General features: G+C 40.6%; 1 protein-coding gene across 1 annotated transcript in view; it reads right to left on the bottom strand.

The window, feature by feature from the left end:
- Window positions 1-3,180: 3,180 nt before the first annotated feature.
- The window catches only part of TGS1 (trimethylguanosine synthase 1), a 37,250-nt gene continuing 17,130 nt past the window's right edge, over window positions 3,181-23,300 (bottom strand). Inside the window, exons 6-13 of the mRNA XM_084788948.1 lie at window positions 23,159-23,245; window positions 20,302-20,476; window positions 18,332-18,638; window positions 16,845-17,003; window positions 14,322-14,465; window positions 12,729-12,945; window positions 11,800-11,878; window positions 3,181-4,878 (exon numbers count right to left, since the gene is read on the bottom strand). Of these exons, the coding sequence (XP_084645074.1) occupies window positions 4,750-4,878; window positions 11,800-11,878; window positions 12,729-12,945; window positions 14,322-14,465; window positions 16,845-17,003; window positions 18,332-18,638; window positions 20,302-20,476; window positions 23,159-23,245 (1,297 nt within the window). The 3' untranslated portion in view covers window positions 3,181-4,749. The remainder of the gene's footprint in view (window positions 4,879-11,799; window positions 11,879-12,728; window positions 12,946-14,321; window positions 14,466-16,844; window positions 17,004-18,331; window positions 18,639-20,301; window positions 20,477-23,158; window positions 23,246-23,300) is intronic.

The raw sequence follows: 23,300 nt of genomic DNA, 5'->3' as shown, positions 1-23,300 counted from the left end.
CTTTGCTTGATACCCTATGAGCATATACAGGGAGAGGTAATCCCCCTCAGGAACAGTCATAGGGGAGGGGAATAAGGGGAAAATGGGAGGGAGGGAAGAATGGGAGGATACAAGGGATGGGATAACCATTGAGACGTAACAAGAATAAATTAATAATAATAATAAAAAAGTAGGGTCTCTGAAGTCAGGATCAACAGTCTCTGCCTCTACCCCCGGGTGCCCGCATCTGGGGTTCTAGGCATCAGTGGGTATGCCTGGCTTTAAGATGAGTGCTAGGGATCTGGGCTTAGGCTCTCATGCACACGAAGCAGCCACCTCCCTAGATCCTTTGCCTTGTTTTCATCTCAGCTCCTTTTTCTACCTACAGCTTTGGTATTTTGATCCTATCTTGAGGTTTTCTAAGTTATAGCTAGACTCATTTTATTTACTTATTTTTTGATGTTAAATTGCAGTATTTCCTTGAACTTGTCCTCCATCCGCTAACCTTTTTTAAAAAAATTTTTTCTTTTAAGCTGTTTTGTAGTTCCTCCTGATAGACCTAATAAACAGTCTGAGTCAAGTAAAACACAAGTCATTATGTGAGGCATTCCCAGTGCTGTGTGGCTACAGGAGAAGCCCCATCGGGAGAGACCTTAATGCATCTGGTGATCTCTAATCTGCTTGATATCTGTTGGAGCCTCCCATTGTATTTACCAGACTGAGATTCTAATTTCCAACATTTTTGTCCCAGACAATTCAAATTTCTTGTTAAATGTCTCCCAAGTAGCTGAGTTCATTCACATTGCCCAGCACTGCCACCTCCCCCTCTACTCCCCCACCCCGCCCTTTTCACTTGCAGATTTTCTCACTGGTTACTGGTACTGGACTCGGTTCCCTAATCATCTTCTTGTTTGTAATATCTTTAGGTCACTGACCATTTTTGCTAGTAAACTTCTGAGATCATTATCCGGTGTTTTATTCTTGTTTGTTTGTTTTTTAAACTCCATAGCTCAAGAGTTACAATCTTTTGCTGAAATGGTGGGTAATGATTTGCCTTTTCATGATTACTTTTTTTTTTTTTTTTTTTTTTTTTTTTGGTTTTTTGAGACAGGATTTCTCTGCGTAGCCTTGACTGTCCGGGACTCACTTTTGTAGACCAAGCTGGCCTCGAACTCACAGTGATTCGCCTGCCACCGCCACCACCTGGCCAGATTACTTTTTTTTTAAATGCTAATTACGCTAATTTGTGTGTGTGTATGTGTGTGTGTGTGTGTGTATGCATGATATGGTGGGTGTTTGGACAGAGAACAGCTTGGCAGACTGGTTTATTTCCTTCCACTGTGGGTCCTGGGGATTGAACTCAGGACATCCAGCTTGTGTGATGTCACAGTTAGCTTTTGTTGTCGACTGGACTTATCTGGGAAGAGGACAATTCAGCTGAGGAACTGCTATCAGATTGGTCTGTGAAGGAATGTTCTGGATGGCCTGGGCTGTGGGCGGGGCTGTCCCTTGGCAGGCGGACCTGGGCTGTGAGAAAGGCAGCTTCCTGAGTCAGGACCATGCCCCTGCTTCAGTGCCTGCCTTGTCTCCCCCGGTGACAGATTGTGACCTGGGAGCTGTAAGATGAAATAAAGGCCTCCTCCCCAAGCTGGTTTTGGTTAGTGCTTTATCATAGAAACACAGATACCAGAGGAGAGTTTATCTGCTGAGTGACTTCAGCAGCCTGTGTTTTTAAGTTGTGATTTATGAACCTACTAGTTTAGATATAATTTCTGGTTTTATCTGAGGCTTTTTTAGTAATAGCTTGCTCTTGAGGGCTTAATCTACCATTCATTGAGAATATTAATAGTAGCAGTATCAAACCTCACACAATACAGAAATACATTTAAAATCAAGTAAAGCCAACATATAACCAATGACTAAAAATGTGTATTATGAAATTAAGAATATTATAAAAATCAGTTTAAAATTACAAATAGTAAATGAATGAGATAAAGGGATAGGACCAGAGGAAAGTAGAGAAACAAGAGTAAATAGTGAATGAATGAAGAATGCTACTGAGGAGACAAAGGCAAAAATAAAAGTTCTGAAAATAAAGATAGTAAAAATAAAAAGATTACCCAACAATGAACATGTATAAAGAAACTAGATAAATGGCAAAAAAGAGTAAAAAAGGAAAGCAATTGTTTTAAAAAGACTAACACAAAAAGATGGCACTGGAGAGGTGGCTCTGTGGTTCTCAGCACTGATTACTCTTGCAGAGGATGTGGCTTTGATTCCCAGCATCCACATGTGTCTCATAAGTGTCTATAACCCCAGTTCTAGGGGATCTGATGCCCTCTTTTAGCCTCAATAGGCACCAGGCACTCATTACGGCTTATACATAACATGTAAGCAAAATGCTCATTCACATAAAACAAAACAAAAAACCCTAACAACCCAATAAAGGAAAAATACTTCTGAAAGTATAATATTAAGAAAACACAAGAACTAGAGAAATACAAGGGGAAAATACTAAATGTTGGAGTGGCTTCTTTCTTTGGTCTTTGAAAACTGGAGCCTGTCAGGTTTATGAACAGGTTGGGTGAGAGGTCAGTTGAACTGATTCATGGCATAGCTAAGGTTGTTTTTGCTAGGTGGTTTGGTGCTTGCAGAGCAGGCTTCAGTTCTGTACCTTCTCTTTACATACCAGCAGCCTCTGCTGGCCACACAGAGCTTTGCAGTTTGGTCTGGAGAGGTTCTCAAACCCTTTTAAGACTCCCCAGCTCAGACCTTCTTGGGGAGTGGGATGCTCCGGGCTGGGAATTGATTCTCATAGACATTGGGGGTGAGGGAAGCCAGCACTTATCACTGAGAGCTGCACAGGTAGAACTGTTCTCATACTTTCAAAGTCTGCTAAGTGTTCATTGCCCTGCTGGTGGATGCAGCTGTGATGCGAAGCCTTGCGCCAGGGCTTTGCAGTTTAACCTCAACAGCACTGTGGTAGTTGGCTCTAGAAGCTGTCTACTGTAGCCTTCCAGCTCAGTGTGTTAGGGTTATTATCACTTGTAGCACCTATTCCAGGAGATATGACATCCTCTTCTGGCTCCTGAGAGCATCTGCACAGGCGACACACTCAGAAAGTCATGCACGCATAGACACTTAAACCTTTAAAAAGAAAGTCTAGCTAAAGCAAGGAAAGAAAATAAGATTTGAGACAAATAAGCCTAAAAAAACAAGTTCAACTTTATTGTTCAACAGCAAATAAGGAAAGACTAATATATTTACTAATACTTAACAGTTGGTAATCATATAACCATAAAAACAGCTTGCATGCCTCTCAGTAAAGAACTAGTTTATACATACAGATAAAGTATTACAAGACAGCCATTTAAAACATGAGGTAGATTTACATGTATGACATGTATGTACTGAAATGGAATGGCCTTCAAGAGACACTGATGAGCCAGATGCGGCAGGTGGAGGCAAGAGGGTTAGGGGCTCAACATCATTCTCAGCTACACAGAAAGTTTGAGTCCAGTCTGGGTTTATTGTCTGAAAACAAAAAACAAAAACAAAAACATCCAAAAAACCAAAACCCCCAAAACAAAACAAAACAAAACCATATCAAAGCAGAAAGTAAAAACATTGATTAAAAACAAAAACAAAAACAAAAACAAAAAACCAAAACATCTTGGGCTGGAACAAGAACTTCCACTTCCAGAAGACCCAAGTGCACTTCCCAGCACCCATACTGGGCAACTCACAACCACTTGTAACTCCAGCTCCAAGGGATTTTATACTCTCCCCTGGTCTCTGTGGGCCCCTGTGCACACACGGGTGCACATGTACGTACACACACACACACACACACACACACACACACACACACACACACACACACACACACACACACACGCACTCTCTCTAAATCATCTATTTAGTAAAATATACATTAAGTATCCAAAAGGGAAGGCACTGAATGAACAGTGAGCGCATCAAAGGAAACTGTATCAGCACACACTGGTGTACTGCAGTCTTTTCTTCAGAATTATCAACAGGGGACCAGTGGGGCGGCTCAGTAGGTAAAGGCTCTTGTTATTAAGCCTAGTGACCTACATTTGATCCCCAGCCCACATGGTGGAAGCAGAGAGCAGACTCCTGTAAGTTGTTCTCTGACCTCTACACACACAGACAAAATAAAAATTAATAAAAACGTAAAAAACAAAACACTGTTAACTGTGATTATCTTTAGATAGTTGAATAAAAGGTAGGTAAGGCGGCAGGAGTTTTACTTTTCCTGTTTTAGCATTAAATTGGTAATATTATTTCAATAAAGGTTAAATGTGTAGGCAGAACTGCTTTTTCTTTGCAGTTTAAAACAAAGCAATAATTATTTGCACACAAAGATGCAATAAAAACATACACATATACATATGCACTTAATTTAAGCACAGGGACATGGCTAGACTTGATTTTTTTCCAGGGGGGCAAGGTCTCATGTAACTCAGGCTGGCCTTGAATTGTTATGAACCACAGACTGACCTTGAATTCATGATCTTTCTGCCTTCACTTCCCAAGTGACACCACCTTGCCCCGATGCTTATTGTTTTAAAATACAGAACACAGCTCAGTTAACATTACCCTAAGATCTCAAATCACTTGATTAGCATTCTTTAAAACCCTCAGAGGTTTCCACACCACATGTGCACATAGTATCTAGGAAGACCTTCCCAGTGTCTCACTTGAATGCCATTCTTACTCCACATGATCCATATGTGTTTTACAGCATCACACTTCTGCCTCAGAGGCTGGTCTTCTGATCAGGTCACCAAAATATGCAGTGATTGTCTTTAATTTGTTGTTAAGAAAGTTCTGTTCTATTTCCACTTGCCCTCCAGGCCCAGCCAATGACGCCACCTGCCAGGAAAAACACAGAAGTCACGCACATGAGCATTTTCTTTTTCCTGGAGTCATGGTCTCACTAAATAGCTCTGGCAGGCCTCCTCGGCTGTCCTCAAACTGATATCCTGCCTCTGCCGACCACCACACTCCACACTTAGCATAAACACGACTTTCAAAACAGCCCCTCCCCACAATTTACACCTTCAGTAAGAGGAAGGCAGAGGCTCTGTGGGGCAAAGCACTTGCTGTTCATGTTTGAGTATCTGGGCTCTACCTGGAATCGACCAAAGACAGGGTGTGGTAGCGCAGCATGTATAGCAGCACGGAAACAGCTCCAGGACCTCACATGCAAAGTGCGCGCACGTGCGCACACACACAATTTAAAAAAGTTGTTCAATTAAGGTAGTAACAACATTCTCAACACTCCCTCCAAAATTAAAGGCTCTAAAATAATTGTTATTTCTCATGTAAAGCATAAATAGTAATCTCGAACTTTTCAGGGCCCTTGCATGAGGGACCAGTGGGCAAGCAGAGATGAGAGGATTTGGAGACCAGCAGCAAGAGTTTGCTAATCACTCAACAATTATGAATCGCGTGCCACCAGTTTTTGTTACAGGGAGTAGAGTGCAGCAGATGACAGAGCCAAACACAGTATCTGCCTTCAGAAATGCTGACAACCCAGCAGTGTTCTTTTTGTTTGTTTGTTTCGAGACAAGGTTTCTCTGTGTAGCCTTGGCTGTCCTAGAACTCACAGCAATCCACCTGCCTCTGCCTCCCAAGTGCTGGGATTAAAGGTGTGCACCACCGCCGCCCAGCTTTCCAGCTCTGTTCTTATACTGAGTCTACATGCAGGCACAGAATGAGAAAACTAACCTACCCTGGACTGACAAAAGAAAATCTAAGAGAACATGCTACTCTCAAGTACTATGATGAAATCCACCTTCAACCTTAGGACTTCTTGCTCTTACAACAACATACACTTTAAAAGTAAAACGAGTCATGGCCTAAATTCATACTCAAGTAAATAAATACAATGCTTTAAGCAAACTAATGCTGTCAAGATTGAGCTGCCGTTATTTTTTCAATATCAGGTTCAACTGACAAAATGTTACTTAGTTTTTAAGGTTTAATGAACTGAAGGAGACTATACAGTAAAGACTAGCAAGATGGGAAAGACAGGAGAACTGAAGGGTAGCAAATGAATTCAAATCTACACTCTAGGCTTTTGGCACATTATCTAAATGTCAGCCTTACCAAAAGGCAGTGTCAGGGCAGTAGAGAGGGGAGGTGGACATTAGTTCCACTTCCAGCACAGACTGGGCAGCTCATAGCTACCCGTGACGCCAGCTCCAAAGGCCCTGATGCCCTCTTCTGACCTCCACAGCGACCTCACATATGTGTATACTGTCTGTCTCTGTCATGTACACTCAAAAACATTAACAGGTAATTTGGACTAGAATTAGAACTAAGGACTGGGTTTTCGTCACTAAAATGTTACTGAGGCCATACTAGGAAAGGGGAGGTGAGAAAAAAATGAAGATGCCTGGAGATAAATGATGTTAGACAAGATTTGAAAGTCAAATATTAACTTTCATAAATGAACTACTGTAAAAATTTGTGCTTGAGGCTTGGGTTTGATGTCCAGCATTATGAAAGAATTAGTGATACAGGTGACCATGACAAACACCTTCATTTTCAGGTCAGAATCCACAGGCAGAAAAGGGGCAGCCCCAGGGCCTTGCTCACTAGTCTTGACTGTCGCTTTGTTACATCCAAATAATAACTGCATCAGAGCAGAAGCAGACAGAAGCAAAAAAGAAGAGACTTAGGCAGCTAGATAATTAGGCAACATTGAAACATAAAGTCAGCTCCATTTTCCTGCAGAGTAAAGAGGAATGAGATTTCTACACTTAAATCTTTGCTAATGGCGTTGCAAAGAGCTTCTTAATGCCACCAAGCTGATAAAAATCAATATAATTTTAAAGAGCCCCTACCATCAACTGACAGGTATAACATTCTTGCAGGCAACAGAATGTCATCTCTGCTGGTCTAAGTGACTGATAACCAGCTCCACAGCTTTGTCCCTTATTAACTATCATAATCTGATCCTCGACACACAAAGGCTGTTCTTGAGTTCAACAGGGTACACAGACCAAAGGATCAGGAGTTCTGATTTTTTTTTTAAGGTCCTTCAGCTTTAGTGTCTTTCTGGAGAAAGGTCACATATGTAGTGCAAGGATGCACAAACCTGCTCCAATTGTCTAGCAGCAAATTCTCTAGAGACAAGAGGGCTACTAAAGACTACCATGTGGCCTTAATTATCTACCTGTGCGAGAACAGCATCCCTCTAGACAGCTGGGTGCCAGCAGCAGAAGTACAGGAGCAAACTGACAGTTAAAGCCCAGAACAGCGCTCTCCACTTGCTTCCAATTCTTAGCACTCTATTATTTGTTTTGTTTTGTTTTTCAAACCAAACAGAAATAGACTAGACCTGATTTAGCAGATTTTTAAATTTAAAGTACATCAATTATTACTTGTGTGTGGGTGCATGATCCATGGTATACATGTGGCAGTCAGAGGACAACTTGTGAAGGTCTCTGTTCTTCTTCTACCATGTGAACTCAGGATATCAAGTTCAGATTATCAGGCTTAGTGGTAAGTACCTTTATCTGCTGAGATATTCTACAAACCCTTAGAAATTCTTTTATAATTCTTTTGGCTCATTTTGTCACTTGAGTTTCTGTCACCCCCAATCTCATGGTGACCAACTACTGCAGTATCTTATGAATCTTGTTTTTCTCAACAGTAAATACTCTATTCATGGGAGGCACCAAGTTGCTAGGGTGCTGGGTCTCCCACCCTGTGGCAGAATGGCTAGGTACATCAGCAAACTTCTTCAGGAAATTAGGCTGATAACCTCACGTGCATATTCTTCACGGTTGGAATAATCCAATGTGCATTAGACTCTTATGAACCCTTGGGGAACTATGCACCAAACTGACATAGTGTATGCGTCTACAACTATGTTAGAAGGACGAGTGAACGCCTATGTACCCTAACTCGTAGGGCTTGTCACTCTCACGCTCAACAGTCTCAAGCCTGCGGTCCTCCACACATGCAGACCCCCGGTGCCGCCTCTAACCCTCTTTCATGCTTCTGGTCTCTGAGCCTAGAGTAAGGGCACCTGCCTGAATTACTTCATGGCATCCACCACACGGATACGGTTTTAAAACACATTTCTATTGTTAGTTTAAGTTAGAATATTTTGATATGACCTTTCACAAATTTAGAAAAAATTAAGGCTCTAATTTTCTACTTCAAAAATGCCAATGAGGCTGGGCGTGGTGATGCACGCCTTTAATCCTAGCACTCAGGAGGCAGGGGATCAGTGTGAGTTCAAGGCAAGCCTGGTCTATAAAGTGAGTCTAGGACAGCCAAGGCTACACAGAGACACCCTGTCTCAAAAAACCAAAAACAAAACAAAAATGAAAACAAAAAACCCCAACCAACCAAACAAAAAACCCCAATGAACCAAAGGTAGTTATAGTCAGAGTATTTTTCAAATAACAGCATCATTTACGAGGCTCTCTTATTTGTTAATATTTCTAGTTATTCAAATACATACTACTAGATTTTAGACAGCAAATTTTAGAAATGTTTTCAGGGCTAAAGAAATGGCTCAGAGGTTAAGAGCACTTGCTGATCTTGAGTTTGGTTTCCAGCACCCATGCTGGGGGGCTAACATATGTAACCTCAGTTTTAAGGGATCTGATGCCCTCTTCTGGTCTCCAAGTGTCACCTGCATACACATGGGATAATTCTGACCCATATAAACAACAACAACAACAACAACAAACTTTATAAGCTATAGCGGCTACAGACATAGCTCAGTAGTCAGTACCTACCCACTCCTCTGCACTACATATGGAATAGAATTTACTTTTGATGCTGAGCATTGAACTGAGGGCCTTGTGCATGCTAATATAATCTGCCACTTAGGTATACTTACAGCCACCTATAGGACTTTTTAAAGGCAACGAGAATCTAGATACTAGAAATAAAATAGGTATCAGAATATGCATCTAAAAAGCCACAGAGGGTAGAGCTGTACTAGAGCAGGGTCAAGAGTTGCCTGGTGGAGGGCTACAGGTTTATATATATGGAGGAGTGTTTTGCTTCAATGTCTATGCAGCACCTGCAGAAGCCAAAAGAGAGTGCTGGATCCTCTGGGACTAGTTACAGCCAGTTGTGAGCTTGTGGGTATTGGGAATTAAACCCTGGTCCCCTAAAGAGCAGCCAGTGCCTAGTTGCTAGGCCATCTCTACAGCCCCCACATTTACTTTAACGTAATTCCAGGGAGGCTGCTCAACGTCACCACGCTGTATGTACCAGCATAAACGAGATCCAAGTGCTTGATGTGCACTGAGAAGTGGAAATGTTCTAAGCTTCCGTGTTTTGTGTAGTTTTGAAAGCAAACAGGGACAAGGACGACTGCAGCCAGCGCCCGGGCTGGGGCCTGCTCTCCTTATTCTCATGCCTCTTCATGTGAGGGAGCCCATGCACGGGATCTCCAATATCAGTGCCGTCTGACACTCTGTGTGAGCACTGTCAGACGACTAAGATGCTGAGAAGCATCCCTTTCTACTACACTGGCTTACTCTTTAAAAGAAGATTTCATGTTTGCAATGTATGGTGACTCCAAAGCTAGTGCTGCCCAGAACTCGAGACTATTAAAGGAGAGAAAGGAAGGAAAACAGCAAGAAACAGGAACCAAGCAGCAAGACACATTTCAAACTGTAGTCTCTGAATCAAACCCAAGTCTCTGGATTTCAGTAGCAATTTCAGATAGTTATCTGTCCCCAAAGAGCCTCACAAAAAGATGTTTTAAACAAATTAGTTCTGGTTCAATAGAGTTTGCGTAGCAAGGGCTACATGTTCTAGAAAAACTCCAAAAGAAAAGGGGAATGAGAGGTCAAGGAAATAGGGCACCCAGAAAAATATTTCACTGGCTACAAGTCAATGGGCACCATCTCCTACATGGAGCAATTTCTAAGACAGGTTCTGTTTGCGTGATCAGCTTAGTAGTGAGTACAATGTAGCATATCCTCTCTGAAACGGAAATTAAGTGCTTGCTGCTAATATGTTTATGGAAAAATGTAGCTCTCGTCAAACACCAGGCTCATAATCAACTCCTCATACTTTGCACCACTATCTCTTTTCATTTTATAAACCTTATACATGGATATACTTTCTGTTAAAAACTTCCCCCTGCAGTTATGTCATCTACATTTCCTACCAACCAATTTCCTTTACCATTTTCTAGTGTCACTACTCCCTCTAGAGGCAGAAAACACAAAGGAACCACCAAGCCTAATACTGTGTGCTTGTGGGTGGAGTCTATGTGGGTACTCACATACAAGTGAGACACAAATGGAAATGTGTACACATGTTGCATGCAATTAGGTGCTTTCCTTTTCTTAATTGTTCTCCTACTTTTCTTTACCAAATGAACCATCTCCCCAGTTCCTACAAGTTTTATTCTGACATATTTTGAAGGTAAAAATAAAAGTAAAAAGCAAGTTAATTTTTCTTTGTGTTAAAAGGAATTCAATCACTGAAACTTTCACACTAGAAAGTGGCTTCTAGCCAGGCAGTGGGGACACATACCTTTAATCTCAGCACTTGGGAAGCAGAGGCAGGCGGATCCCTGAGAGATGGCAAAACCCGATGGGAGTGGTAGTGGTGGAGGGTTTTTCCATTGCTACTAATATACCCAAATGAGTTTGTCTATGTACTATTAAGGACCAGTATCATACAGCCTCTTAGGAAATTGTTTGGAGCATCATGTCTATCTAAGTCTAGAACGCAGTTACATAAGTAACACGTAACAGGTTCAACATGAAGATGACATAAGAAACTCAACAACCCAAATGACATCCACACATACTATTTTGGGAGGCTTAATGCTGGGCTAAGTAAATTGTAAATAAACAACAGAAGGCAAGACAGAATTTAATTTCCCTCTAACTCAGTCTAAGCACTCAGCTTTTTCATGTACTATTTTTATAACCCAGAGAATTTCAACTTTGGAGGACTTTGTAATTACTTGGTGGTCTAAAAACAATTTTTCCCCCTCCCACTCACAGCAACCCTCCTGGTTTTGCTCATGTGCTGGCATTATGAACCAGTATACCTTGGTAAGGTCTTATCTCTTTAGCGGGGCTACTATTTTCTAAAATATAGTAGAGGTAGGTCTTTGTAAAAGTAACTTTTATTCTACTGATGTAATTGTATTTTCAAGCTCACGGCCTCCATCTGCTAACCTAGGCCTAGTCCTAGAAGTTTCTAGGCTCTATATAATGTAATCTAGGCCTTGAGCACTTTCAGCCTCTGAGACTTAGTGCTAAATAAGCTCACCCTTTGTAGCTCTTCCTGAATTCTGGCTGGCTTGTTCAACTCAGCTGCTTTGGCTCAAACTCCTTTCCAAGCTGACTGATTCAGCCTCACTTCTCTCTTAGCTTGAGTGAACTGCTCTGCTTGGCCTCAAACCAACTCTATCAGTCTGTTCTAATCTTCTCACCCCTTCTCATTTTCTGGCTTGTTCTGTCTTCACCTGTGTCTGGCTTGTTCTTTCTTCACATTGTCTCTGTAAACTCTCGTGGTATAAACTGTTTCTGAATTCCATGAACTGAACTGCCACAAACTCAACTCAGCTCCACTGCCTCTCATTCACTGACTCAGCCAAATTGACAAGAACTTAGAGATCTGCATGCCCGTCTCCTGAGTGCTGGGACTGAAGGCGTGTAGGACCACACCCTGACTTAAGCGGGACTTCTTCAGCAGTTCTCTGGTAAGGAAATTACCCTGTATCCTTGTCTGTCCTTCCTTTCTAACAGCTAAGCAGAGGTGCACAGAATTTCCTCAGCAAAGGCTTACCTGGTCAATATCAGCATTTCTCGGAAGAAAATAAACAATATTATTAGTGATCTTCTGGGAAAGCCTGAAAATTTCAAAGGTGAAGAGCAGTTAAGAATAAAAAGTTCATTTCTGAGCAGAAAGAGATGTTCATTATTTGTCATTAATCAAGTGTACATATTAACATCTGAAGAATGAGACATGAGATCTGAAATCTAGCAACGACTGCATCCAATAGAAGATGTAGCTGCTTTAGTAGAAGGCACTGCACACTGACGATCACTACCCAGACCCGAGGTTCTGAAGAAACTTCCAGTGTCTGCTAATTTCAAATAGCAAGTACATCTATGTATTCTCAAGGCAGGTTTAGTAGGGCGGAGCTAGAGCACAGGCACTTGGCTGTGTATCACGAATTAGCAGCCATCCTGTCAAGCCATCTTCATAAAACTCTAGCAAATAGCATTTCTTCTCCATTCCTCAGGAGCTAGGGCTAATCTCTTGCATTACACTGGCAAAATCAAATAGCAGCAGAGATGTACATACATCTGTATCTACAGATAATACATGTATTGATCAAACAACATGTAATTTTTATACTATATGCCCATAAAGGTTTTGTTATTACTATTATAGGAGTGTGTGTATGTGCACCTCCTGGGTATAGCAGAGGACAATTCTCTTCTTGCACCCTTACTTGGGTTCTGGGATTCAAGGTCAGGTTCCAAGGTTTGTGCAGTGCCTTTATCAGGTGACCCATTTTTCTGGCACTACATGACCTCTTTTCAGTGTAAAATACAATGGAATTTATCAAATGTGATTAGCTAATACCTTTCCTCTACACTTCTCTCTCTCTCTACACACACACACACACACACACACACACACACACACACACACACCTTTCCTCTCTGCAAGCATTTACATATACTATTAGGACTTCCAAAGGATATCCATCAGGAGACATCATTGTCCGAATGTCGAAGGTCTCGGCAGTAGCATAATCTGGGCCCCCCCAAGGTGGGCTTAGGAACACAACATCAGCCTTTAAGCACGGAGCCAACAGCAGGAAATCTCCACAGATAAACTCTATCTTATCTGCTATTCCATAAACTTCAGCATTATTCCGAGCAAGATCAATCTTAACAGGGTCGATATCAATGGCAATCACTAAACCAGAAAAAGAAAAGTTAGTTGACATCAAGATGGTTTTCTGAATAAAGTACTTAAAAAAAAAACTTTATAGACCTGCAGCCACACACAAAATTTTAGTTAGAATTTATTTAAATCAAAAAGCCTCATATAGATTTGTACCAAGAGAACATCTCTAAGGAACAGGTTTCCACACTGTCTCGCCCAATCATCTTGCAACGCATGCATGGCCTTTGGGGGGGAGGGGGGAATCTATGTACAGTTAGAGCAGGAAATACTTACAATGTTCCTGCCTCCAGGCAAAGCTCAATGCTGGCTTACAGAAAAAACAAGTTTCCTTAAAATGAGCCAACCTTTCTAGTCCCACATGCTGCTAGGTCATCACAGCATTAGGAAGGCCCAGTATTAGCTACTTGTTTCCTTTGCTTCTCAGGGTTTAGTAATCTTCACGGGCAAGTGATAAAATGACATCATGAGGCTCTAGAGCAGTGGTTCTCAACCTTCCTAACGCTGCAATCCTTTAATACAGTTCTTCATGTTGTGGTGACTGGAACTATAAAATATTTTGTTGCTACTACATAACTGTAATTTTGCTACTGTTATCATTTGTAATGTAATGTAAAGACCCCCTTTGGGGGTCACAACCCACAGGCTGAGGAACCACTGCTACAGAGGGAGTTGACAACAAGACCACAGCACTGACCTTCCTTTAAGACCCACATTATACATCTTCCTTTACCAAATGTGTGCTGAGCTACATAAACCCCTGCAAAAACCTTACCAAATAAGAAACTAATCTATGATTCACATGTTTTTTTTTTGTGATATTTAGAAAAAATTTTCAGACTTGCTTTACCATGGTACACATATTTTAACCACTGTCTTATGACAAAATGCTAAAAAGGGATGAATTAGATATTTGAGGAAAATATTTTCAGGACACTCACATATACATATGTGGCTTATCTAAAAAAAAATCTGAGGTTTTTAAAATACAGAATTAGTGGAAGACAAAAATTATTCTGGTAAATGTGAAAACTGCTTTTATTTAGGTTACTGGGAGATCATATAAAGTTAGCAAATCTGCGAGAATCTTGGCTCTAGAGATTAGTATGTGTATCCATAAAATCCTGTGCAATTATTTATCTTTTTATGTCTCAATTCCTTTGTGAAATGAAGATAGTAGAAGACATAAGTTATGACTGTTGACTAAATAAGTATATATGAAGTACCTGCTAAACACAGTATGCAAGATGAATAATAAACAGAGCAAGCTATTGCTTTAAATATTTGGCATAAAATTATCAATGATATACTAAATCTCATCAACAATCGGAATAAAAGAGTATTTTCTGCATAAGTTGGAAATAAAACAATTCTTGGCACTAAATTACCTTTTTTCCCTGTTAAGGCAAACTGAATGGTGTTTCCTCCAACTCCACAGAAAGCGTCTACCACAATGTCACATTTGAAGGACTGGCTGACACGGCCTGCAATGTGCTCAGCAATCTTCTCGGGGGTAACTGAAAACCAGCCCTCTGTAAGGGGAGAGTATTTTATTAAAATGTTCAATTCCAAGAATTCATGCATGAAAAAGAAAACATATTGCACAAGTTAAACAAACTTGGTTTTGGATCTCGAGAGATGTCTCAGTGATTGGGAGCCCAGTTAAAAAAGCTTGTACGGCTCTTGTAAGGGACCTGTCACAACCACCTCTAACTTCAGCTCTCCCGGATCTGATATCCTCTTCTCTTCTCCATTCTCAGGTGTACCCTGTACCTGTACACATTAAAAAAATACAAACTACCTAGCTTTAGAGAAAGGCTCTACAAAGTTGCTAACTGCTGATTCATTTGTAAGAGATCACATTTCTCTAGTAATTGTATGGAGTACATCTTTTCTGTGTGAGGCACTCACTACTGCTTATCAGCTATGGAAACTGGAAAGTTCTAACTGACCAGCTGCTTCCCATACTATGGTGAGTTTCTCAATTACTTTATACACAATGGAGAGGCAATGACTCAATTTCTACTGACACTTTGGGAACATTTACATGGTTTCAAAAAAATTTTTTTATTATTATTATTTTCTATGTGTTTTGCCTTCATGTATCTATCCATGGTGTGCATGCCAAATTCACTTTTTTTTTTTTTTTTTTTTTTGGTTTTTCGAGACAGGGTTTCTCTGTGTTAGCCTTGGCTATCCTGGACTCACTCTGTAGACCAGGCTGGCCTAGAACTCACAGCGATCCACCTGCCTCTGCCTCTCGAGTGCTGGGATTAAAGGCGTGCACCACCATGCCCAGCTCAAATTCACATGTTTTTAAAATTATAATTTATTCACATCACATCCTGATTGTTATCCCCTCATTCTTATCTTCCTGTTCCCACCGCCCCTCTTTCTTCCCTCCTATTCTCCTCCCCTGGACCTCTGAGAGGTGAGGTCCTCCTCCCCCACTGTCTTGACCACAGTCTATTGGTCTCATCTGGATAGCCTGCATCCCCTTCCTCTGTGTTCCCACAGGGCCTCTCTGCCAAGGGGCAGCGATCAAATCGAGGCACCAGAGTTCATGTCACAGGCAGTCCCCCGTTTCCTCCCCCTTTCCCATGTGGAGAATGAGCTGTTCATAGGCTATTTAAATGTCAAAAAAAGCAAAGAATGGTAGCCAGTGACCAGGAGGCTGCTTTAGCAAAGTAGGAATTGCCATCTTCAGAAATGAAGCTACACTTACCTGGAGGAAAGAAATAGCTCCCTTATTCTCTGCTAGAAAGAGGCTGCATTTTTCAGAAAGAAACTTCTTTGAACAAAATGATGTGTAAGTTTTCCTGTTCTTACTACTTAGTAAAGCTTTAAATGGCTCTTCACCACCTAAACTCCTTAAACATTTAGTATTTCTTCCCCAGTCTTTGTTTTTCTAATAAATTCCCCCAAAATTTCTGTAGCACACAGGATTTTACAAATTATATAGGGGGCATAGAATCACCCACACTCCACAATAGAGCAAGACCTCCTGATTTTTAAAGTTCATAAAGAGGGATAGTTAGTTTTAATATGAAAGTGAGTTATCAGTCTGTGAGACTAAGTTAAGTCTTTAATATCAGAGAAGTGGGGGCTGGAAAGATGGCGAAGTGGTTAAGACCACTTCTAGAGGCCCTGAGTTCAGTTCCCAGCCATCACTTGGTGGCTGACAACCATCTGTGATGAAATTTGACTCCCTCTTTTGGTATGCATGAAAACAGACCTCTCATATACATAAAATAAATAAATCTGAAAAAAAAAAAAGATCAAGGGAAGGAAAATTCAATGAAGGATTCAAATTTTTAGTGTTAATTATATCATAAATTTCTACATTAGGTATATCTTCATCAGATGTTCTTTTTAATAACCTACATACTTTTGCTACTTGGCATAAGATGCTTCAAATGCCAATTAAATCTAAAATTAAAACATAGTTGTATATGTGTAACTGAGAACAACAAACATCTTTCCTTGAAAGATGTCCAAGCCATGCGTCAGTGGTACAGTACCTGCCTGGCTCAAGTGAAGCCCTGGGCACGGGAGTCTGAGGAGCTACTACAGATTAAAGGAATCTAAGGAAACATGAAGAGTCGATGCACAGCACACTTCTTCATGACAATATGTGTCCTAGAGATAACTTACTATCTTTGGTTTATTTTCTTGTACAAGGGGATCCTGGATCTTGATTATTTTCACAGCAAAAAACCTTGTTCTAAGAAAATGCACACTAAATTAATACTGGGGAGTGGTTCAGAAAAAGACAACACACACACACTGAAAACTATTAATGTCAGAGATGGTTGAAGCAAAGTAAAAAGGGTATGAAAGGTCTAACACCTTTTTGTAAATTTAAAGTGGCACTTAAATAAAGTTAAACAACACAGCAATATTTTATTTACCTTTGTCCAACTTGATGCCATCATCAAAGCGAGAGAAGAGCCTGTATCTCTGGGCCCAGTATTTTGCCAGCTCTGGAACAGAGGCTATTTCAGGTGGAAGACCATTTATCTTTTTGTTCTTGTTCTTTCTCTTCTTTTTTTTCTTCTTCTTTATTTCAACTAAAATAAGGCACAAATAATACAGATGCAACCATGAAAAGAGAAGTATGGTCAAATTCCAGTCAATAATTACTTATTAAAACAAATATTAATTGATTATTAGGTTTCAGTCTCCAGAAGATTAAAAGCAGCAATGTATAAAGACGAAGAGTGCTGCCACAGAATAAAAGCAAGATTACAGATAAAGCTCCATTACATTTAAATGTTTTTAAGGACAGGACTATGTCCTAATCTGACCATCAGGTCATTGCAAATAGGCAAAAATGTTGAGATAAAAGTATTGTTTTCACTCACCTCAGCAGGCTACATATAGATTAAGAATCTAAATAGCATAGTTATAACACTGGTAATGAAAAAAAAAAACCCATAAAACACCTGAAGTCTACAGTGTAAAAAGGCAGGAGATAAGTGAGAGGAGACTTAGGTTTATGTGTGTGCACACAAAGGAAATGAACCAACTAAACTGAGTGTCCTGGCTAGTTTTATGTCAACTCGACATGAACTGGAGTCATCTCAGAAGAAGGAATAGCAATTGAAAAACTGCCTCCATAAGATGGGGCTGCAGGCAACTTTCTTTGCTACTGACTGATGTGGGAGGATGAGAGAGGAGGGGAGTGCTACCCCTGGCCGGTGGTTCTGGATGCTGTAAGAGAGCAAGCTGAGCAAGGCAGTAAGCAGCACCATGATCTCTGCGTTCTTGCTTCCACTCAACTCCTGCCTTGGTTTCCCTCAAAGGACTGTGGCAGTATATATATAAGCCAAATAAACCCATTCGTTCCCGAATTACCTTTAGTTATGGTGTGTCACTGATGTAGCAGTGACCATAGCTAAGAGCCTAAGCTGCTCTAGGAACAGTAGAAGGGAAGAAGGACCATGACAAATACAGCTGTTCCAGAAGGGCAAACATGAAGCAAAAACACCTTCATCTTTATTTATTAAAGAAATTTGGCCACTAAAAATGCTAGTTTTCACATTTATTAGTGCCAACTACTGTAAACATAGTTAATGTTCTATCAACACCCCCCCCCACCAAACCATTATGGAAAAGCAATTATAAGAAGAAAATGTGCGCTTCAATTTCAACAGGAACATGCCATTATCAGCCAGGGACAGAGTGGCGGCAGAGATGAAGGTCCACGCAGCGAGTTCTCTCACATTTGTCTTGACTGATCCAGCCTGTTTAACAAGTGAGGAACACCCCAGTGCCCAATCGCAGCCACTAGCTCATTCACATTACATGCCTTCTCTCCACTTAAAAGAATCGTGAGGTTTAAATGCTATGGAAGTGCGAACAAGGGACACACAATGGGATATGCATTCATTCGTACCTTCTGTTTCTGCGTGGGGAGAATGTGTTATTTCTTCAGTTATACAAGCCTGCTTCTCTGGAACAGTCACTACCAAGGAGCCTCCTTCACTCTTTTCTGCTTCAAGTTCACTGGCTGAAGAGACGGTCTGACATTTTTCAGGTTCTGGATCTCTGGTCTCCATAAGGCCATCAGCTCTGTCCAAGGACATGTCTTGTTCCTCTGAGTCACTGCTTGTGCAAGTGTCTTGCATTTTCTTGTGAGAAAGAGACTCCTGTGATAGCTCCTCATCTACTGGTTCATTAACCCATCTTAGGAATTTTTCCACCTGAAATTTTAAGATACCATAAGAATCATCAATTAACTACAAACAGAATCTTCTCACCTTTTATCATGTGTGACTTGATTAACAAGCCATCATAATTATTAGCTCAGAGAAATACAATGTACCACACAAACTACAAGTAATTCTGGGCCATCTGGAATTTAGGAGAGCACCCTGTGAGTTCATTAAGAGTTCCTTTAAAAGCAGTTACATGGCATCGTCAGAAGAGTGGCAGTTTGTCTTGAGAGCACGCACTGTCCTTGCAGAGGACCTTCAGCTTCTAGCACCACATGGCAGCCCACAACTGTCCCAGTCCCGGGGGATCTGATGCCTTCTGGTTTACACATGTATCAGGCATACACAAACATTCATAAACAAAATAATCTAAAAACAAAATAAAACCCGTCAGAGCTATCTCAGAAAGAATGAGTAAGAACAGCAGAGCTGATAAGATTAAGCCATAACAAAATTAAGTCTCTTTGCTAAAATGACACAGCAGCAGTTGGATGAGGTACTTCCTTGCATCTGCTGAACAATGAACTTCATCAGGGCGGGATGGTACAGGGGTGGGGTGGGGAGGGAGGGGCTCCCTTCTCTGGGAAGAAGGGGAGAAGGGAATGGGTAAGGGTGGGGCTGGAAGGGGAGGAGGGAGGGGGCTGCAGTAAGTATGTAAAGTGAATAAATAAGGAGAAAAAGATACATTTAAAGTTGAAAAAAGAATGAGAAAATTTCAGAGCAGTAGACAAATGATAAAAACCTTACACTCTGGGAGGAAAGTGCCACCTATCTACACCCAAGAGAACTAAGGACACAACAGCCACTACACACAGCTGTTTCTATATTCAGCAATAGGTGAATGTATGGGAATATTACTCTCAATACATTACAAAAAGTCTTAAGAATTTGACACTAGGCAGTCTATTTCAGGTGTAAGAAAGGGCCATTAAAGTATTGATTAAAATAGCACCAACCTTGACCAATCTGAATATACATAAATTTGCAGCATGCTTTGCCAGAAGGTAGGTGAGGGACAACAAGGCCCTTGGGAAGCCTGAGGCTGTGCTCCCTGCCCTTAGGGGACAACACCACTGAGAGCAAGGCTCTGGACATCAGAAAAGCCCATCCCCAGCAGAACTCACCCAATCACAAGATCATGCTCTAGTACATTTATTTCCTATTTCAGAAAGCGAAGTACAAGAGGAGCCTTCAAACTGTCACGGGACAGCGTGAATCCATAGACTGGGCTTGTATTTCAGTTTCATGGGTCAAGCCTATTACTCCAAAGTGTGATCAATCTTTGGATGAGCTCAGAATCCAGGCTTGTAGTATAAAATCTTATCAGGCTCTGTACTGGGATCCTACTTTATGTGAAACAGGTAGGAAAATTCTTTGTCCTCGTCATCTGTACCATGTGGGCAAAACAATTTAATAGAGTTATCTCTTTAGATGCTCTAACTTTTTAGTTTTTAAGCAGCCGTTTCTTCATATAACCTCAATTTCTTTCCTCAAACCTAGTTTATGTAATATATAACTTGGTAAAGCTAGTGGGAAATATTCTGAGATATCCTTCAATCTTGAAGGGTGAAACTTCCTATTTGAACACAACTTTAAGAAACCAAATTATAAATTGTGCTTCTATCTGAACCGAAGGCAAGCTTGTGCCCACCTTACTCCGCACTTTACTCTTCTTCACAAGAGGTTTTCCCGACTCCTCGGTGAACACAATGTGTTTGTTCTTCACAGTCATCTGCTTGCGCATATCCAGGTACCGTGACTTGTATTTCACATTCTTCTCTAGATACCTGACCTGTCGATGACTGAAATTTGGAATTCCACCATATCTAGATCAGACCAAAAGAAGTGACACACATGTTAAGTTCTAGAAAAATTTTCCTGCATAGGGAAACAAACAACCCAAAAAACCGAAAACATCACCCCCCCCAAATAACACTCTTTACTAGTATTTGCTAGATATTATAGCTGCAATTTAACCCTAATGAATTTTGAAAATGATGAAATCACATACTATCTGCAGAAGAGTTTATGGTCTAGTTCTTATGACAAATTAAAAGTAAGTATGAGGGCAGATTTCTGAGTTTGAGGCCAGCCTGATCTACAGAGAGAATTTCAGGAGAGCCAGAGCTAGACAGAGAAACCCTGTCTCGAAAAACCAAAAACTAAAGCCGAGTGTGGTGGCTCACACCTTTAATCTCAGTACTTGGAAGACAGAGGCAGGCAGATCACTGTGAGTTCAAGGCCAGCCTGGTCAAAAAGTGAGTCCAGGACAGCCAAGATAACAGAGAAACCCTGTCTCAAAAACCCAAAAACCAACCAACAAAAAACCCCAAAACACCACCACCACCAAAACAAAACCCAAAAAGCAAATATGAAAGAAACACCAATGATAAGACTAGCAAGGTTATTTTTTTCTTGTTTGATATAGGATTATACCATGCAGCCCAGGTTTGCCTTAAATTCTTGATTCTCCTGCCTCAGATACTTGAATGCTGGAATTACAAGTGTGCACCATCACAACTAAAATACATTTTTAATGTAGATTAGAAAGTGGAAATTATGTAGCAGACAACAATAAAGAGATTAGAAAGTAGAAATTATGTAGCAGACTGCAATAAAGAAGGATAACAAAAACTTATTTCCTTGTTAGGAAAATTTTTCTTAGAGTTAGGTCAAAGACCTCAAACATATTGGGACATATTCAAATTTATGTCAAGAATGGCCACTGGAAGCTTAGTTTAGAGAAAATCTGATCCAATCACTTGAGTTTTTGTCTGTCTGTCACAAAGTTTTGAAGCCTCTGAAAATTTTCTCTTTGAGCCATGTTATTTTTCTCTTTGAGTCATGTTACCTTTATAATAATAATAATAATAATAATAATAACAACAACAACAACAACAACAATTCCTTATCTTTCTCTTTAAGTAGAATTCTATTTCTAAATAGAAAAGAAAAAAGTTAAACCCCAAGCAATGAAATTCATTTCCATGAGCGTGTACTATTAAAAGCCACACAACAGTCAAAAAAACCAAAACCAAATCCAACCAACCAACCAAACAAACAAAAACTGGGGTGTGGTGGCACACACCTTTAATCCCAGCACTCGCCTTTAATCCCAGCACTTGGGAGGCAGAAGCAGGCTGATCGCTGTGAGTTCGGAGGCCAACCTGGTCTACAAAGTGAGTCTAGGACAGCCAAGGCTATACAGAGAAACCCTGTCTCGACAAGCCAAAAAAAACCCTGAAAAAACCAAAACAATAAAAAGCCAACAACAAGAACCCAACAATGTAAACAGTTTTTATACATATTGTTAACCTCTGTCCTCCTTATCTTAAAATGACTATACAAAGTACTGCTGTCTTCAGGTTAGTAGGTGACTTTACAAGCCATTTGTAGAACTTTAAATATAAGCACGTACTTTTGAACTAATCCAGAGTTGATTTATACATTAATCATGAGGCAGCCTTCTTCTCCTGCTGAATTCATGATGCATAGCTTATTTAAATTTCCCAACATATAACAGATGACTAGGACATTAAGCCTGAATGCTTAGAAACAAACTCAAAGAATGGGAGAAACTGACCTACACAGGACATACTGAGGCTGCTTTATCCACTCAGTTCAGTCATAAGATGAAATTACCATTTACGCTTAGATAATAAGCTACTCATTCATGTTTCATTTTAATATTTGGGCATTTAATCCCGGAGAAAACTTGGTCTCCACACACAAATGTTCATAGCAGCTTTATGTACCAGAAAAAATTCCAAAGGCCCTTAAAAGGCGAATGGTTGAAGGATTTTTGGTGTGTCCATTACAATGTACTGAACAGCCCATCAAGGAGGAGGAGGAGGAGGAACAAATGGGATGCAGCATACATAACAGACACTATGCTAGATCTTCGGAAACAACCTCGATGTTGTTAATGAGAATGGAGAATTAAATACAACGTCACTGGAATGATTAGGCAAATGCTGTGTGTGCTAAGAAGGTGGAATATATGGCACACTGCTGAGAGAAGCAAGCTGTAAGCTGTGCATCCTCCATTAGTGACTTTTAAACAGGGAGGTAATCTGTGTGCCTAGTTGCGAAACATGTGAATGTCCACATCTTTGCTGCACAGTGTGCTTCCTAGTCTTTACAGGAGCAAGGGGCAGCATGATGAGACGCTGGGTGGCAACCACAGTGTGAAGTTCTAAGATCTGAGCTTAAATCCCCCTTGTGAATGTGATCTGGACAAGGTCAAATGTTTGTGCCTACAGCTAGCTGCTGTATCTGTGAAGTAGACCGGAACACCTAAGTACAGCTGAGTTAACACAGGGAATACAAATGTATAACATGATTTCTACTGTTAAGTCTTACTAACATGAGAAGCTGGTATTTTAATTGCATTATTTGCAATGACATCAAATACAGCCTTAGATATTAGCTACACGAATGCCAAAGACATTTAAGGTAGCTGACATTATTAAGATTTCTAGAAGGCAAAAGCCCTTATGAATAATTACTTTTGTCCTGAGCCATGCTTGAATCCTAGAAGGAAACCACTGTCATCAACTTCTGAATCTGGGTTTTCATCGATGTCCAATTCATGGCTAAACAAACAAAAAGACAAAGGAAGGAAACGATAATAAGCCACGACTTTCAGTG

The sequence above is a fragment of the Acomys minous genome, assembly GCF_964271855.1.
Source record: "Acomys minous genome assembly, chromosome: 1".
In the NCBI taxonomy this organism is placed as follows: Eukaryota; Metazoa; Chordata; class Mammalia; order Rodentia; family Muridae; genus Acomys; species Acomys minous.
The sequence above is the reverse complement of the archived record's forward strand: the minus strand, read 5'-3'. Positions and strand labels throughout refer to the sequence as shown.